Source organism: Heterocephalus glaber, unplaced genomic scaffold, assembly GCF_053883595.1.
Source record: "Heterocephalus glaber isolate CG9 unplaced genomic scaffold, H.glaber_assembly_v1.0 deba00000818, whole genome shotgun sequence".
NCBI lineage: Eukaryota > Metazoa > Chordata > Mammalia > Rodentia > Bathyergidae > Heterocephalus > Heterocephalus glaber.
Window position 1 is genome coordinate 16,547,710 of NW_028258164.1, and position 18,525 is coordinate 16,566,234.

General features: G+C 44.4%; 1 protein-coding gene across 6 annotated transcripts in view; it reads left to right on the plus strand.

The window, feature by feature from the left end:
- The window catches only part of Dpp6 (dipeptidyl peptidase like 6), an 863,175-nt gene that overhangs the window by 464,146 nt on the left and 380,504 nt on the right, over positions 1-18,525 (plus strand). Inside the window, exon 1 of one of the 6 annotated variants that reach the window (XM_021240796.2) lies at positions 11,093-11,111. The exons of the other annotated variants lie outside the window; for them this stretch is intronic. Within the exon in view, the coding sequence (XP_021096455.2) occupies positions 11,109-11,111 (3 nt within the window). The 5' untranslated portion in view covers positions 11,093-11,108. Of the gene's footprint in view, positions 1-11,092; positions 11,112-18,525 lie in introns of those variants that run through there. 6 annotated transcript variants of the gene reach the window in all.

An 18,525-nucleotide genomic window follows, 5' to 3' on the forward strand; every position in this document is an offset into this window, starting at 1 on the left:
CACATCAAGGCTGTCAGTATCTGATCAATATTATTAATATTCAGAAGGAAGACACTGTTATTTTCTGTCATATGCACTTTCCTAAATATGTGGACCAAGGGCTCATTTTTAATGGATTCAAACAACAAATATAAATCGTGCTTCTCTGTTACCTGAATATCTTACCCGTTTGGAGGTTTTATTGTCACCAACTGCCAAATAACAAGCATGCGCCATTTTAATTGAAACTTAAGCCTGACACTCTTATTGAAAAGAATGGATTTCATGTTCTTTTTTCACGTACAAAACCTGTGCTCCATCGGTGAAGACTTTCCCCGATACTGATGACCTTATCTCTGGACCCACAAGAAAAAATCAAACTGCACTGTCTCGTGTCCTTGAGATTTGGCAAAAATTGAGCAACTATCTCTCCATAAACCTATAATGAAAATATAATCCACTTGTGTACAGATGGTCAGTTCAAAATGGTGTGATCCTGAGTCTGAGGTCGGCGGGTGGCACATGAGCCAAGGGTCCTGTGTATGGCTGTGTCACCTTCTATGGGTCAAGTTCCCTATCCAGAATCAGGCTGTGGTTATGGCTTTGGTGGTTGCTGATTTATGTGGAGTGATTTTCACCTCACTGTGTTGGACAGGCTGCCTTCAGACTCCTGGGCTCCAGCCATTCTGGACCTCAGCCCCCCAACGAGCTGGCTGTGTTCCACCACCCCTGGCTTTATCTTTCATATTCTTAAGTTATCCCTGGAGGGTAAGAGTCAGAGCTCAAAATTTATGCTTTGACACAGCCAAGATTCAGATATAATTGTGATAAAATTGAACTTATCATCTCAGAAATACAGTATAAAATTTTGAGAGCTCTTCCCAATACCATTGGATTAATTGTTTTCTCTTGTTCTCACGGAAGACCCCATCTAGATCCAGAAAAGTTCACATTGACAATGTTTATATTTTCCATGAGAAAGGTAAATCCTGGCTGTCTTAGTCCATCTTGTGCTGCTCTAGCAGATCTGAGGCTGAGGAATTTACAAAGGAGAGAGATGGATGTTTTAGAGCTCTGGAGGCTTAGAAGTCCAAGGTTTCAGGGCCAATATCTGGCAAGAGCCATTGTCCTGTGTCTCCCATGGCGCAGGGTAGAAGGTCGGGGGGGGGGGGGGAGGAGAGTACCCCCACCCCCAGATAACTCACCCACTCCTGCAGTCAGTAAGTGAATTGCCTCTTCCCTCTCCTCACAACACTGCAGCATTGGAGATTATGTTTGCAACACATGGCCTTTAGGGGACACATTCAATCCAGAGCACTGGCATTCAGCTGTATCATTAATGTTACGATGTCAATGTAGAAACTGTTTTGAGCATTAACAGGCTATTGCTGTAAACATCACCGTGGAATCTGTGTGGTTGCTTAGAAATAACACCCTTTTATTTTTGCATGATGATTTTTTAAAATAGGGAATTGGCTGTTTAGCACTAATTCATATATTTTCCCAAAGTGTATGGTAAATTCGATTCTCTCTTGACTTTATATGAGGAAGAGCTGAAAAAATGGGAGGTGATTGGCCTTTCTGGTTCACATAAAGTATTCAATGAGTCCTGGGGGACTTGGGTATCATCAAGGATGCAAGGATGCCTGTGGGTCAGACTTCCTATTTCCAAGAATCGCACAGCATCATTATCAGGGTAAAAGCTACTTGTCTCGAGGTCTTTCTGGATCAGTCTCAACATTTTTCCTAGTGTCTGGGTTCCTCAAGTGATTGTTGAAGATGAATTTCTCTGGAAAGTAAAATTTTGTTTAGGCTTCTAGAGAATGTTGAGAATTAAAAGTTTAGACTTGGTGTGAAGGATAGCAGAAGAAAACAAAAGAAGCAATCATTGTTAAAATTATGAAAATAAAAAATAGTGTTAAGTGTTTTACAAGTAGAGTGACCACATATTCCATTCTGCTTCAGATAATCTCAATTTATGACAGTTTTCCTGACTCTGGTTTTAGTAGCATTCTCTTTTATTCTCAGTAATATCCTATTTGGGGCATTAAGTCCTATGGTCAATATGTGTATTGAAGAATTCACATCTTAAAGTAGCAACAGATTGGAAGTATAGATTAAGGTAAAATCTACTTTGAAGTCCCCTTTTGCTGTACTCTAATTATATCTCTGTATTCATTTCTGCTTTTCATTTGAGGAGTGATGTTGACCTTATTTCACAGAACAAAATAAAAAGGTTTTCTCGGGTCGTTGTAAAATTTTTTTTTCCAAGGCAGAACTGGAATTCAGAACTCAAAATCTCCATTTCCTGTACAAACACCCACCCTACCTGGTGACGAATGAAAAGGAAATAATAGGATAGGGAATAGAAAAATGCATTTCTTTCCTCTTTTAAAAGCTTGTCTCTTGAATATCACCATTTGTACTAGAGACGTGGTTTGGTTTGCCAAGCTAGGCAAGAATAACACACATATTATGAGGCTTGTGGTAATTTGGAAAAGAAATCTCATTTGCCCAGCTATTGCATTTCTCTTCTGCCTGCATTGGAAGTAATTCCCAGTACTCTAATGCTATAAAGCAGGAGTGTTGTCAGGCTCATTTCCTGGGGCCCCGAGATGGAGGTGGCTGTCAGTCCCACTTACTGGAATGCTCTCCACCAGCTCCATGAACACAGCAGGTCACAGTCACAGGCTTGGCAGAGGTGGCAAGAATGGGGCACATGGTTTGCTAGGTTTCCACATCCATTTGCCCTTGTTGGGTACTGTGTATGGGCAGAGTTTGGGGTCATCTGTAGAATCAGGCATTGCCTTACAGGCTGTAACCTCCTGGAGAAATAGCCCATGGCACAAGGTGACAAGGGGCAAGAACAAGCAATGAAAGACTCCTGGTGACCTGGATCATGCCCAAGTCACATCCCAAATTCAGAGACATGAATCTCACAGGAATGAGTGGCAGGAGAGGGATGCATGCTGACCTGGGGACATTCACTCAAGCAGTTTTTCAAAGGTGAATCTTACCAATGTGTGTGTAACATGAAATAGGATGCCATGAGAATCACAGATAGCGAAGTAATTCACTTGGTGTAGATGTAGTTCTGAAAATACTCTCTGCTGCTCTGCTGGTTGTGGTCTAAAATAGCAAGGGAAACCCTGAGAATTCTAACAAGTATTATCATGGAACCATAAAACATTAAAGCAGAAAGGAGACTTGGTGATTATTAAGTTCATTCTGAAATGAGAAAAAGTCAAGCCCACAGAAGCAAGGGGTTTACTTACCTCCTCGTTCTTTTTCTGGTTGGTGACAGGGACCAGGTTGAGATCTTACCTCCCCCATAATCAGTCGACTTCCCTGGAGAGTGATCCTGGTGTCTCACCTGAAAGACACAGGATGGGCAGGGTCAAGTCCCAAACCTGGGCAGGAAGCTCTGTCCCTTCATAGACCTTGACAAGATCTGTGACCTCCCATTGCACTGTCTTCCAGATTTTCATCAACCAAAGTCATTTAGAAGCACTGAAAAATATTTTTAAGTGTGGATATCCATGTACCAGCATCTTCTATCTTTCTAATACTCATTATAGTTTGTTTTTTCCTAGAGCAGCTTTGCTTGAGAAGTAGAAACCACAGGTTATAACCTTAGGTAGGAAAAATAGAAACTGGTTAGACTCTCATGTTTTTTTCTGGTGTATGAACTTGGGTGTGCATATTTGTTTTATTCCTGATTTCAACAAAACTTAATGCAAGAAATACAAGACTCTCTAGAGGGATGTAGTCCAGTGGATATTTCAGCTGTGATGGGATTGTGACCCATATGGCCACCCCAGCCTGGAGTAGATGAAGCAGTAGAATAAGAGTAGGGGAGTCATTACACTGAGTTAGGTCATGAGTCAGAGGAAGGTCTTGTGAGACCACTGCAGAGCGAGCCTGACTCTAGTTCAGGGTGATGCTCTGGTATGCTGTAGCCCCTGTTCTGCCATACTGTGCTGGGTGAGCTTGGACAAATCAATTCATCCGTCTGCACTTCAGCCTCCATTTTTAGAAATGAGAGTCTGGACTCAGAGCCTAAAAGCCAGCGTGAGCCAGCTTTGGACTCTTGCCACCTCTGGCCTTAGCAAGTATGACCATCTGTCACATTTGCCACAGGTACCATTTGCATCCACCAGCTCCTGTGATGGCCTTCTCTTTGGGCCATGGAAACCTTCTTGGTGTAGTCTTTGACATTGGATAGTGTATGACAAAGTAGTCCAGAGATTCCTGTGACAACACCCCACTGGTTGAGGGTGGCCTTCTCACCAGCTTACCTAACAGTTTGCTCTGGATGCTCATATTGTTTCTGCATTATCTTCTCCCCTTTCCAGTTTCTTGAATCCAAACAAATAGCTACCCTCTGGGGCTCATAGGAAGACTGAAAGGTGTTTGGAGCTGGCAGGCAGGAGGTACTATTTTGGAGATTCATCCACCTAGCATCACTGCAGTTGGTGATGAATTCAAGACACAGGGGCTGTCTGTATGGCTTTTGTGACAGGAATGTAAGATTTGTTTTCCTGCATGACCTACCTGCTGGCTAGGTACTAAAGTTCTCTGCGAAGTCCTTGGGAGTTCCACTAATGGGCAGACCAGAGGAGCATCATGCAAAGGAAGAACTTACCTTGTCAAGGAACATGTCAGACTTTTGAGTTTGGGAGGCCTTGAATTCTTGCTTCATCCAAGATGATGGCACTAATCTTCAGGGAAGCTAATTTTGAAAAAAATGGAACAGGGGATGGTGGCTGTTGGATCAAGAAGATTGAGCTTTGGAAGATATCCGCAGGGGAGTAGCTGTCCAGTGCCTGTATGTTTGTGCTCTTCCACCCCAACACACACCCAGGGTGGCTTGTGCCTGTCATCTCCCAAGGTGGACAGGGAATCAAATGCCAGATGGTCATTAAGACAGTGGGTGTGGTTAAATATAAAGTCCAGTGTGGAACTAATAGGCTGCTGAAGAATCAAGCCACTTGTCAGGTTCTGTGAAAACAAGCTCCTCAATTTCCCCTGAATGCACCTGCTGTGCATATGTGTACCTAGCATATCCCAAGGCTGTTAAATTATGGTGGGCATCTCTCTACACCTACACTTGGCAGGTGTGTTTTTTGAGAATGGGGAAACTCTATCAGGCCTTTCATATTTTCACTGATGTGTATACCGCAATCTGTGGCCAAGGATCTCAAAAAGTAACAAAGGAAGGAATCAAAAATATGTTCTTCATAGTATCTTCCCCTGGTACTTTTGAAACCCTACCCTGTGTGTAGAAAGGTACCTGGAGACTGGAGGTGCAGGTTCTAATAGGGAGTTTGCCATGGAGCCCTGGGGAGCCACATGGTATGGGTGCTGCTGGCTAAAGGTAACCCTTTGGGTAACAAGGCTTGGGGCCTTTGTAGTCCATACATGGTAAATGTGTAATAAATGAAGACATTGCCCAGCTTGAGCCTCTCAGACCAAGGGAGTCTGAGAAGCAAAGAGGCACTGGTGTTTATTCACAGATGTATTGGATTTGGGGATTTTTCTGTGGAGAAGCAAAATAGAGTCTTCTATTGACAAGGTCTATGAATAATAGGTTTGTCTCAAGAATGTACATTCGGCCCTTTCCCCTTCTTTCCCAGCAGCCCTGCCTGGCTTGGGCAGCACCACTGGAAACATGGGACATCTTTATCTCAGCTCTGAGGTGCTTATCTGGGACTTGGGTGCTGGTGTATTTCAGGCATGACTGGAACCGCCTGGGCTCAAGCGACAGCAGTTCTCTGACTGCAGGAAGAAGCACCAGATACTGACAGCTTGTGGTGTCCCTGGAGCTAGGAGCTCTGCACCTCCACTGATGTCCCCTGCTGGCTGTCCCCAAGTCCTCCTGCCTCAAGCATATTGGCTTCTCCTTATTTTCTGGTGTCTTTGAGAAAGATCTGTCTGATTCTATATCATCTAGTTTGGAAACGGATGACACATTTGACACTATGAGGAAATACACATCTCTGGGTTTTTTTAATCGAGTGCTACTGGACGTTGATGTTTGATTTCCAGGTAGTCTGTAATATGAAAGGCAAACACATTCATTTGCTGTTACTGGAAAATAGTCCCCATTTTAAAGCCTCTAGGCTGGTCTTGCTAATACAGCAGCGCACTGACAGCTACTCTTCTATAATTCTGTACTTAAATCACAAGCAGCGAGCAGTATGGATCAATGCTTCATATGGCCTCAAAACTGAGCTCCCCGGCTGCATTTAGATGGTTTAAGGCATTGATTTCTCTCTCTGACAACTGTGAAGATATTGGCTGCCAAAAAAATGGGAGGAGGTTGGTTAATCTCTGTGGCACGTATGTTGCTTGCCATACCAAATAATGGTGAAATTTATAGTTTTCCTTTATTGTAAGATGCACCACGGATGTGAAGATTGCTTTAAATCATTGTGAAAATTGGAATCAGAAAAACAACTTATTCACTAACCTCAAGGATTTCAGATCCAAACCAACATTCAGTGCTGTATTTGGCAATAAATGCAATATCTGATTTTGTGTGATTTTAATTATGAAGGTTAGTCATTATGGTTGCATTATATTTTGTAATGATTTCTAGCAAGCCTTCTTAGAATGCTCACCTCATGGACAAGACTGGCTTGAAAGAGGAAGTAGCCAAATACCAATTCTTTACTATCTCTGGTGTAGCCAGAAGTTAGATTTTAGTGGACTCTTTCCAGAATGCGTCCCCAGATCCCTTTCCTAACTCAGTAGTGTAAATACAAAACCATTTTAGTGAGGAATCATTTCACATTTGTCATTCTGTTATGTGCTGTGCTAATATAAATTATTCTGATCACAAATACATTATCAGCACCTCATCTTTCAAGAGAATTTTAAGTAGAGACACCAAATTTGAATAGTGTTGGTACTTTGTTATTTGTTTAAAAATAGGGTATAGGGACAGAAACCTTTACCAAGATTCTCTTTGAGTGCTGGCTTTCCCTGACCCCGTAGCATTCTCATGACTTCTTCATGTGGCAAAATACCTGAGATAATCAACTGAAAATGGAGGAAAGATTTACTTTGGCTCACAGTTTTGGGTGTGTCAGTCCATGGCTGGTTGGCTCATAGCCTTTGAGCCTAGGTTGAGGCAGATATCATGGCAGGGAGTTTGTGACAGAGGAAATGACTTCATTGTGGTGGCCATTGAAGTAGTGAGAGAGAAAAAGAGGCCTGGATCTCAATGTCCCCTTCAAGGACACAGCTGTGATGACCCAATTTCTTCCCACCAGGCCCACTTTTTAATGGTTCCATTTCCTACCAGTAGCACCCCAGGGTGGAGACCAAGCCTTTAACACTTCAGTGTCACCAGATGAATATTAGGGTTTCATTAGCTCTCAGTCCTTTTCTAGTTACTTAAGCTTAGGACATAATGGCAAAGGGATCAGAATGTTTTATGTGAGCAAATGTGTTTATCATGTGTTATGTATGTGTAAACTAACCTCAGTGTTTAATAATTAGAGATGATTTAAATAAGGGATAACTTATGCTGTGGAAAACCATAACCAGGAGAAAACACTTAAGAATATATGCAAATGCTTCTGCATTAAGAAAATAGCACAGGGGCTGGGGATTTAGCTCAGTGGTTCTGCCACCTGCCTCCCGAGCGCAAGGTCCTGAGTTTGATTCCCGGTACCAACAAAATAAAAAAGAAATAATAAAAGAAAGAAAGTGGCACATCAAATATAAAGATAGTATTACCACAATTGTGTATATGTATATGTATATAACAGGCTGAAAATGATTAAAGACTAAATTGACTGTTCCTATATCTGCTACAGTGTAGGCAAGAAAGGAAAAACGTTCAAAAATTCTTGCCAGGTCCAATTTCTTTGTGTGTGTGTGTGTGTGTGTGTGTGTGTGTGTGGTACTGGGGACAAACCCAGGGCCTTCACACTGAGCTATACCTATGGTCCCTTATTTATTTAAATTTTTACTTTTTAAATTTTGAGGCAGGGTCTCCTTAAGTTGCTAAGTTGCCCAGGCAGGACCTGAACTTTTGATCCTCCTGTCTCAACCTCCTCCTGTCTCAACCTCCCAGTGTTGGGATTACAGACATGTAGCACCAAGCCCATCCTTTGTCGCTGCCTTGCCAGTCCATGAGAGCCAGCAGGGACATCTTTGTGGTGTTCTCTGTTCTCCAAGCCCCAGAGAAAATGCAGGGCTGGGGCTGCAACGGGACAGGCTGGAGAGCTATTTGTCTCCAAAGCAAGTGAGGCACTTAGAGTTTCTTAGAGCATCCAGTAACGAGTGCAGAAGCTACAGGAGTGGGATAGAGGAGGTATCCAGTGGGAGGGGACAGAAACACCCCTGCAAGTGCTGGTGACCAGAGAACCCGAGAGGCAGAAGGTGGGCGGGTTCTGGGGGAAAGTTTGCTGTAGTATCCACCTCTCAGATGAAGCATACTGCAAATGGCAGGGAGGAAGTCGAGGAGGCCTCAGGATCCCCACGTGTTAGAGAGAAGCTGGCAGCCATCATTGCCCTGCAGGATTCCAGAGATGAGGAGCCTTGAGCCCAGGGGGCCTCAGGCCATGGTGACCCTGCCAAAGGGGCTGCACATTTTCAGAAATATCAGGAAGAGGCTCCCCAGGTCTTGGGCCACATGGCAGACTCTAGCTCCTTTCAGATCTTAAAGCAGAAAGGGAGGGTGGCCTCAACACACAGGCAGTGAGACTCACATAGCAAAGACACCTAGAGTCCTGGAGAGAAGCCTGGAGAGACACAGCCATGGCTCCATATAAGAGAATAAGAGGTAACTCTTATTGCCTCCTGATGTCAAAACAATGGTTTTTTTTCCTTTATGCTTTTCATTTCTTTTCCAAGCACTTCACAGTGACTCAGTATTTTTTTTAATTTTCATTTTATTGGTACATTTTAGGTGTACAATCTAATGACATTGATCATTGGAAAGTTGCACCTTTACATAGTCTCTCTTGGTTCTTATTTTCCCCCCTTCCCCTTCCCTCCCTTCAACCCCTCCATCCCTCCCTATTTACAAAGACTTTGTTTCCATTGTTTCATTTTCTCACATTATTTCCATTCCCTTCTTTCCTTTCCCCTACCCCTCTGACTTCCCCTTCCCCTTTGCCCCTTTTCTTCCTATTTCACAATGGGAGACTGGGTAACCGAGTGCTGCTTCTCAAGGTTACAGAGACTTTTGATTTAGCAGTTTCCTTTCTTTCTGCAGAGCAAGACTGTTTCTGGCTTATAAACTCAGAGCATTTGCAGATGGTACTTTATAGATTTGCATTTGCCAGCGTCCACCACACCTGCAGTACATCCTCACTCCTAGGGTGGGCAGGAAGTGTGGGAAACTCCTCAGCTGCTCCTTTCCAGTTCCCCATACCTGGGATTGGGAGCCTGTGCTTCATAACTGCTATGGAAGCAAGAGGGCATTGTCCTTGCAGAGTGGACGAACCAGAGCAACTCCAGGGCCACCTCCAAATCCCATCAGAAGCAGATGCTTTCCTCATTTTAAAGATGAAGCCTCTAAGAAATCAGCTGTCAGACTGAGCTCCTTGTCTGTATCTAGATGGAAAAGTCATCCATGAGAATCAGTCACCAATGCAGGTCAGGTACATGTGTCTTCAGCGGGTGCTCTGTGACCTCACTTGAGATAGGGTTCCTTCTGCCTCCCATAGGTGAGCAAGTGGCTTTCAACTGCTCTGTGTCCTCATATCTATCCTGTCTGTGCTGTCCTTGTGTCCTGGGCTCAGTTCTCTGTTCTTGAGTGATGGAGGGAAGAGCCCATTTCCCTACTCCCTCCTCCTCACCAAGCAAACCCACAGAGTGTCCATTGGCATGTGTTGAGTGGACAGCCTGAAGATGCAGGCTGTCATCATTAGGTCAAGAGTCTTCCATTTTAATGGGACCCTGGGAGACACATGCATAGCACGGGGGGAGGGGCAGAGGAGGAAATGAACAGAATTCAGAGGTAATCCTCTGCCGCTTTTTCTTAGCAAACATTTGGACAAAAGGAGACGTAGCAGGAGTGTGACTGAGAACAGCTGATGCCACAGCTGGGCTGGTGGGGACATCCCTCTGCAGGGACATTGTGGTCATGGGTGTTTTAGTCAACAGGACTAACCTAGGCCCTGAATCCTGGACAGAAATCCTACCCCTGTTGTCTGCAGTACAGATCTCTTAGCTAAGTGTGTAAGAAAAGATTGCAGATGGCAGGTTCTGACCATGAGTATAATCCCAGCTCAGGGACTCTCTGGAGGATGGAAAAGCCAGAATTGCCCTCATCATACAGAGTCTGGAGTACAGAAACTCCTCCAGAAATACCGTAGCCATTGCTACCAAGACAGAAACCTTCTGCAAAATTACAGATATAACTATGCATGATCTGTAGGTTAACACCACACTTATTACTGCCTCAGAGTGTCCTTTAGACTTGGGTGTGTTACTGTGCCAGCTAATCCTGCTCCTGAGACCTAAATGATTACTTCCCTCTTTTCAGCTCTTCAACAGAGACTCCATTCAAGTATAATCTAGTGTCTTAGTTAGCTGAGACAAAATACCTGACACCCAAAGTTAAAGGATAAAGTGTTTATTTAGCTCACAGTTTGTAGAGGCTTCAGTCCATAATCAGCTGGCTCCAAGGCAGGGTGCCACATGGCAGAGGAGCATCACAGATGAGAAACAGTTCATGGTACCCACATGGTAACAAAAGCAACAAGGGAACCTTAACAGCATCTTTCTGCCCCTTTTATCCAGACTTCCAGGATTAGGGTGGTACCAAACCAATCAGTGTACTAGTATAGTAATCACGCCCCCTTAATCCCAGCATCACACATTCTAGATTCAGTCACTGCATGAGGCTTTGGGGAGCATCTAGACCCAAACCATAACAACTAGGTTGCAAAAGGAAGGGCCGGACCACAGGAAGGGGATAGTGAACAGGTAATTTCCTGCTCCAGCTACTTAACATTGCCACATTCATTCCATTCAGAAGCCGTGGATATTAATTGTCACACCTGAATGGGACACTATGAACGAGCCTCCCATGTCTTACCATGTTACTCACCACATCTGGTCAGAATATTTCTTAAAAAACAAAACTCCCAACCTCACACACCTGAATGGTGAGTACTTACCATTTCATCTAACAAATTCCAATGTTTTGCCATTTACGGGTTGTATAAATGACTGTTACCATGATTTTCTGGACACTGTACACACTATTAACCTATAAATGATGTGCAGATGTGGACTGTAAACGATGACCCTCAAAATCCAAGTAATGCCATGGTGAGAAATATTTCATATCTTAATAAACAATTACTGCTGTAGATTAAAAATATAAAATCAAACCAGGAGGCCAGTAACTTTGAGTTGGATACCATAGTCCAACCACAGTTACAGCTATTTGAGGGGAGTTGTTTGCCATGTGCATTATAAAGGTTCAGGCTGTCTGAAAGAGTTTCATGCCTTGTATTCTAACTTGGAATTCTGCTGGTATTTTCAGAAAAGCATCAATCAAAACATTAATCAAATGTGTACACTTCGCGGTGTTGATGGCTGTTAGTGAGGTGCTCTGTGGGTTATGATAAAACATAACATGTATTCTTTTGTCTCAGATGGGTTGGATGGGGAGCCTACATCTGGATGCCTGCAGTTTAAAAGAGAACTAACATTGCAAAATTAGTAATGCACATATAGGAACTGAGCAGCAGCTCAAAATGATCTTCAACCCAGCTCCTTTGCCTGGTACTTGGTATTGCATCCAAAAGATGTGGGGTGTCTTTGCCAAGGCTCCAACACCACCACTGAGATAGTATGGATGCACACCTCTCCCCAGAGGGGTTGTGGTCCATCGTGCTTCAGTGATCAGTGCAGCCACAGGGGTGGGAAGGAGCAGGGGATGCTACCACACCTGGGTCTCTGTCATTGGTCCATGAGGCTGACTTCCCAGGCTTCTCTGAGCTCAGTGCCCAGCCTGTGTGGCATCACCAGGATTCCCCAGAGCTGCTGGATAGTGCAGGAACACATTTCCATGTGGCATAAGAGTTGAGGGATCTGTGCAGGATTTTGACAGATGGGAGGGTGGTGGGGAGGACTTTGATAAAAGGGGCAAGGAGTGGCCAAAGACAGGGAAGGGATCCGCTAGGTCCAGGAAGTGGGCTGGTTGTGTGGAGAGGCCAGACAAGCTCTGCTCCCTGGCTCGCTGGGTGTGGAAGCAGGTGCCTGTGTGGCTGATGGTGGTATCTGTAGATTGGGACAAACAGGCCTGGCTTCCTGGTGGGCATGCAGTGCTAGTAGCTGGGGGTGGGGCTGGAGGAGCTGGGGTAGGAAAGAACAAGGAGACTGCTTCAAATATTGCACTGCCCCAGTTCTCACTTTGGGGTATCCTGAGTACAGCAGGATCACTTTCTGTTTGCTGTGTTACTTGTTCTCTTTGCAAAGCTGAACCTGAGTTGACTCCTATAAGGGACAGAATAAGAAAAAGTGGCTTCAAGTGACATCACATGGACCACTGAGATGGTGGCTGTGCAGGCTCCTAGAAAGGGTACCTGCCTTTGTATGAGCCACCCAGGCCAAGATGGAACTCACACATGTCCACAATTACTTCTTTCCACACCTCCTGAGCCATTCCTACATATCAAGTTAAGACAAATCTGGATAGAAATTTTAGTTGCACATTTTGAGTATTTTTCAGTATTGTAACAGAAGGAAAAAGTGTGCCAATTCCTTAAGGAAAGGAGCATATTCCAGGCATCTGAAATTTTAGAAAACATATTCTAAAATCTTCTGCTGGCACAGGTAAATCATTCCCCAGTAGACTCAATGGTCAATGGCAAAGTGAGTGGACATCTAGTGTCAGCACAGTGCTGTTGTTTCTGGGTCCTGGCAAAACTTAGTTATGCCTCAATGTACCACCGAAAGGTCTGTGTTTTGGGGATCTCATCTGGAGTCCCTGAGACTGGATCACACTGACCCTCAGTCTGCTCTGCAATCAGCCCACCTTGGGAAGTGACTCTAGGTAGATCCACCAGGGACAGTGCTTCCTCCCTTGGTGTGGACTTGTCTTGCCGTCTGGCAGAGATTTTCCGTATGTCATTTTGCTGAATTTCAGCCCAGATTCAGATGTTTTCTTTCAGATGACAATATTCTCAGCCAAGACCTACAGAGGAAGGTGGATGACAAAGAGCTGCTTAAATGTTTTCAAAGGACTCTGTGAGCAGAGTTTTACTGGGGCACAACCCTCTTGCCAAAGTCCAGCTGGTCAGGCGAGACTTTTAGAGGATGGCTCTGTCCCAGAGCCATCAGAATGATCAGAAAAGGTGGGAGGAGCACTGTCATCTAAGAACATCTTGATATGAAGCCAAATGCCTGAGGGATAATAAAATCCCATAAAGCATCAAGAAAAAGCTCAGGATTCTGAAAGATATAAAACCTGAGGGGCTGGGGATTTAGCTCAATGGTTCCACCACCTGCCTCGCAAGCAGAAAGACCCGAATTCAATCCCTGGTACCAAAAAAACAAAAAAACAAAAAAAACAAAAACCTGATATACCCCCAAAAAGGTGCTTCTGGTCTGTGAGTAGTTGAAGCCAAAAGTAAAGAAGAGAAGCCCTAACTGTGGGGGTCTGGCTTTCTCACTGGGGCTGGGGCATGTTTCTCCACCTGCCTCACGGGACACCTTGTGGAAGGAGTGTGCTTGGGTGCTTCTGTCTTATTTCTTCCACCAGCATCAGAAAGTGAGACCTTTGTATCCTTGCATGATCAGTGTTTTTACGAAAGGGCTGAGCCCCTTCAGGAACAAAAGCCCCATTGAGTTGGAGTGAAACAGCTCCTCACACAGAATCTCTTCTTTTGCACTCATTTTGTGCCTCTCTCTCCCTCGCTTTTTGTCCCCTTCTGATCATGATCTGAAAGCCAATGTGAGGCCTGTTGCTGCCTGGGCACAGTGTTACTCTCATTCATCCTGCATCCGTGTATCCCTCCTCCTCCTCCCTCTCCCTCTCCCTTCCCCCTCTCCTCCTGAGCTGCCTCCCTCCCTCTTCTGCTAAAGTGCAGGGTCAGTTTGTCTCCCTGGGGTTATGCAGCACTCACCGCTGCAATTTAAGCTTTAGATTTCTAAACTTGCACCAGACTGGATGTGAACAGGCTGGATTATTTGTTTCCTTTTAAATAACGTGCTTGGTGGCTGGGTTGTGTAGGGTTGGTCCTCAGTGGTCACTGCCACGTAATAAACAATGTGATCGTATAAAACATCTGCTGCCTTTTCTTCTTTGAGATGTATTAAGCTGCACGTGTTAGGCATTGCAAATGCAGGGGAGTCCGGCTTTCCTGGGAAAGGAATGAGGGTGGAGTGGCGATTTGTTTCCAATGCCCTAGTCTGGGAACAAGGAGGTAGGGGAGAGGCTGTGGCCGCCTGCCTGTCCCATAGGGAGGGGGCTTTGAGGCCCACCCTGGACACCTGATGTTTGCTAAGTAGCTTTCTCCTGAGCCTGCAGAATGGGGAAGCTCCACCTCCACAGGCTCCCAAGCAGCTCCTTGCACCCAATGGGTATGGGCTGTATGAAGCTCATTGCAGTAAGCAAGATGCCGCCCACCAGTTCATGCAGAATCATCACCTAATGTTCACTCCCCATCCAATGGCTGTTGCCTTCACCCAGGGTTCTTCCTCTCTCCATTGCAGCCAGGAACTTAGCAGCGAGTGAGTGAAGGAGGGGGCAGCTCTGGTGTGAGGGAAGTTTGTTTGCCTTCTGTGTACCACACCTATCTTGACTGCCCACCTGCTGCACAGTCAGCATTTAGTGTGCCCTGGTGTGCACTGTGTCATGTTTTATTCAGAGCCGTCCTCGTCGGTCAGGATGGATATGGGAAGATCAAATGCTAGTGTAGCAGATATAAAAGGTAGATTTGAAGTCTTCTCTTTTAAAGAGAGAGTTTTTACAAAGTCTCAGTACCTTAATTGGTCATACTGTATAATCGCCAGTGTCTTTTATATTCTGTGAACATGTTGCAATGTATAAGCAGTTGAAGAAGGAAACAAGTCAAAACCCCAAATTCTTCCCAGCCAGCTCAGACTCCCAGACACCCGCCGGGGTCTCCCTAGCTTGTCTTCCATGCCATCCTCAGCTCTGGCGTCTCCGGTCACTTCCGCAGACATGCCCTTGATTTGGGTGACCTCCACTCAGGTCTCCTGGCTCACTGGCTATCATGAGCTCCTGATCCCTCTGAGTTTCATGCAGTCTGTTGTATTGTGTTTTTAAAGTTTGGAGACCTAAGTTACTTTTGCTGTGACTTTTAAATTAAAATTGTGTTTAAAAAGTGTTTCCATTAATTTGCTAGGTATTGGCCATAAACATGAGTGGTACCAGCACTAGCTGACCTATACTGTACTTACTCTGTAGTCCATGCCTGGTTTGCATACAGCGTGTTCACCACTGCAACACCATTTTATCAGTATTAATGTCCCCACTTCACCTTGGACAGTGGTGAAGCTTGGGCATTTTCATTTACTAGCTGGAGGTCTCATAGGTAGATAGTGGCATAAACCCCATGTCCATAACAGAAAGCCTGGCTCTCTTTAATGGGGGTGTGGTTACAATTTTTTAAAGGACTTTTCTTAAGACTTCCTCTTTTTATAATGTTTGAACTTGTTTGAACATATAAAACATATAAATTATATTTTTGTATAAATATATGAATTGCCTTCCCAGTAACTGAATTCAAGGCTATTTTCAGGGACTAGTTGCTAAAGCTATTGTATTATTGGAGTAAATAACACAAAAATACCATGCAATCCAAATTCCAGTAAGTTATTCAGCTTCCTTTAGGTATTTAGAGAAGTATCTATGAAAGATGCCCAATACGGTGTTTAAATAATGGACCTAAAATAATAGATAATGTGAAATAGGAAGAAAAGGGCCAAAGGGGAAGGGGAAGTTGGAGCGGTAGGGGAAAGGAAAGAAGGGAATGGAATTAATATGAGAAAATGAAAAAATGGAAACAAAGTCTTTGTAAATAGGGAGGGATGGAGGGGTTGAAGGGAGGGCAGGGGAAGGGGGAAAATAAGAACCAAAAGAGATTATGTAAAGGTGCAAATTTCCAATGATGAATGTCATTATATTGTACACCTAAAATGTACCAATAAAATTAATTAAAAAAAGAAAAAAATAATAATGGATCTAAACTTCATTGACAGTGTCCAAGGGCAAATGTAGCTCCTGTGGACCTTTCCTCCAACCCTAGGCCAGGGCCACACACTCCACTCCTCCACCCTTCTTCTGTGTGGTACCTGTGGTCTTTGTGGAGGGGCAGTTGTGTGAGACTTGGGGAAATAACCATTATGAGTATCTCATTCACTCAGGATTTTGAAATAAAAGCTACCTTTTGAGGTGCCTTTCTGACAGACTCTAGTCATGGATCTGCTGAGGAAAGCCAAAGGCCAGTAGGATAGAGAGAAACCACTCACTTTGGATCAGAATTCCCTTCCTGCCTTCCCAGCCTCTGCCAAAAAGAGTGCCCATGTGAGGCTTTGTTGCTGGATCCTAGAAGTAGCATCATCATATGGAAACAGGAAAATGCTATTGTTCCATTTCTTGTCCCCTAAGTTTAGTCGTGATGTGTGAGTGTGTGGAGAATGACAGAGACAGAGCCTGGCTTTTCACTTGAGGACATTAAAGATGGCATCATTATCCTGGGGACTGTAGATTTTGCTGAAATGCCTAGCTGGTCCTGGTTACCTGGCTCTGTAATGCAATGGCATGGGAATGAGTAGTGCATTGAAAAGGCCATCAGTGCACCTACAGCCTATTACACCAGTCCTTCATGCAGGACACAGCACCCACTCAGGAGAATACATGGGGACAGCAGTTCAGTGTGAGAATGGGTGGCCCTTCACATACCCTTGGAATTCTGCTCTTGAGTCAATGTCTGGGCCTTTTGGGGTGGAATCCTCTCAGAACTGGAACCTTCATGGAGCCTTGTTATAAAAGGAAGAAAAGGTTGGCACAGGAGGTTCCATCTAGAAAGAAGTGTGGTTGGTCATTGATTCATTGTTGTTCAAGATTAGCCCTAGTAATTGCAGATACAAAGTTTCAAGAACTGCTTTCTTACAAGTAGAAGATGAAGAAATGGGTTCTTCTGCGGTCAACACATCGTTAGGGGCTATCTTGCCCTTGGGAGCCATGTTCTGTCACTGAAGCTAATTTTTTCCCCAAGACAATCAAAGACCATCATAAAATACATTAATGAATTAAGACACATTTTCCACAGAAATTCTTTCCATTCTGAATAGAATTTTGTTTCTGATACTTTGCCCTGATTTATACAGCTGGTCAGCCTGAGGGCAGCCTTGAAGAGGATAGATAAAATAAATGTTCTACAGAAATAAATGATGCTCCCACATACTAGGACCTGTACCCTGCAGAGAAAGGTCTGATGAATATGCCACTGTGCTTCACTTTTCTAAAGTTGTTTTGGGGGAGCCATGACCTGAGTGGGGTGAGCAAAGGGAAGCAGGAGAAGTACACCTCCATCATCGATCCCAGCCCTCGTCAAAGTCCCACACTCATGACTGTTCTCAGGATTTCGGTCCAACCTACTTTCTCTCAGTAAAGATAACTGCAGAGTTGAGAAATGCCTAGGGTTAATTCCCTGTCAGGGAAAGGTCTTAAAATGAATCCTAAGGCCAGATCAGGACTCAGGTGGCACTAAACATCTGGGCCCCAACCCCAGCTTCAAGAAGCAGGAGGTGTGCAAGCTTATGCTAACTGCTGGCCCTCTGTGTCTCCAGTTCCCCATCAGTTACAAACAGATAGTGACCGCAGGGTGTTATTGTAGGGATTAAATCTGGGAATGTATTTGAAGTGCTTTGTTCCTGGCATCTGAAGAAACATATGTAAGAAAACTCATACAGTAACCAACCCTGTCTTAGTCACTTTTCTCATTGCTGGAACACTATACCTAACAGCTACAACTAAAACAAAGAGAGCTTTATTTTGGCTCAAAGTTTGCAGAAGTTTCAGCTGGCTCCAAGGCAGGATGCCATGGCAGAGGGGCATGGTGGAGAGAAGCTGCGTATGGCATGGTGGCCAGGAAGCAGGGAGCCAAGGGAGAAGCTAGACAGGGAAACAGCCTTTCTAGGCCACACCCATAGTAACCCACTTTTTTCTGCCAGACTCTACCTCCTAAAGGCAAGCCAGCGGTAAGCCCCATAGTCCAATCATCTGGCAATAATGCCATAAGATTCTTGGGGAACTTTCAGATATAAACCACAACAAACCCCTCAGCAAACATCTCTGGTATGGTCTCCACCAGCCATGTCAGTCCCCACGCTGACAGCTAGGTGGCTGAAACTGTCAGCAGACAAGGTCCGAGGAGACTCGCACCATGATAAGGGACCATAGCCCACCCTACTCATAGAATTAAGTTACAGATTTGCTGAATCTGGTTGCAGAAAAAGAATTTTAAGGACACATCAAGTAAACACATAAGGTGCTTTATTAGGCAGAATTTAAAAAGTGTGCAAAAAATAAGAGTGTGA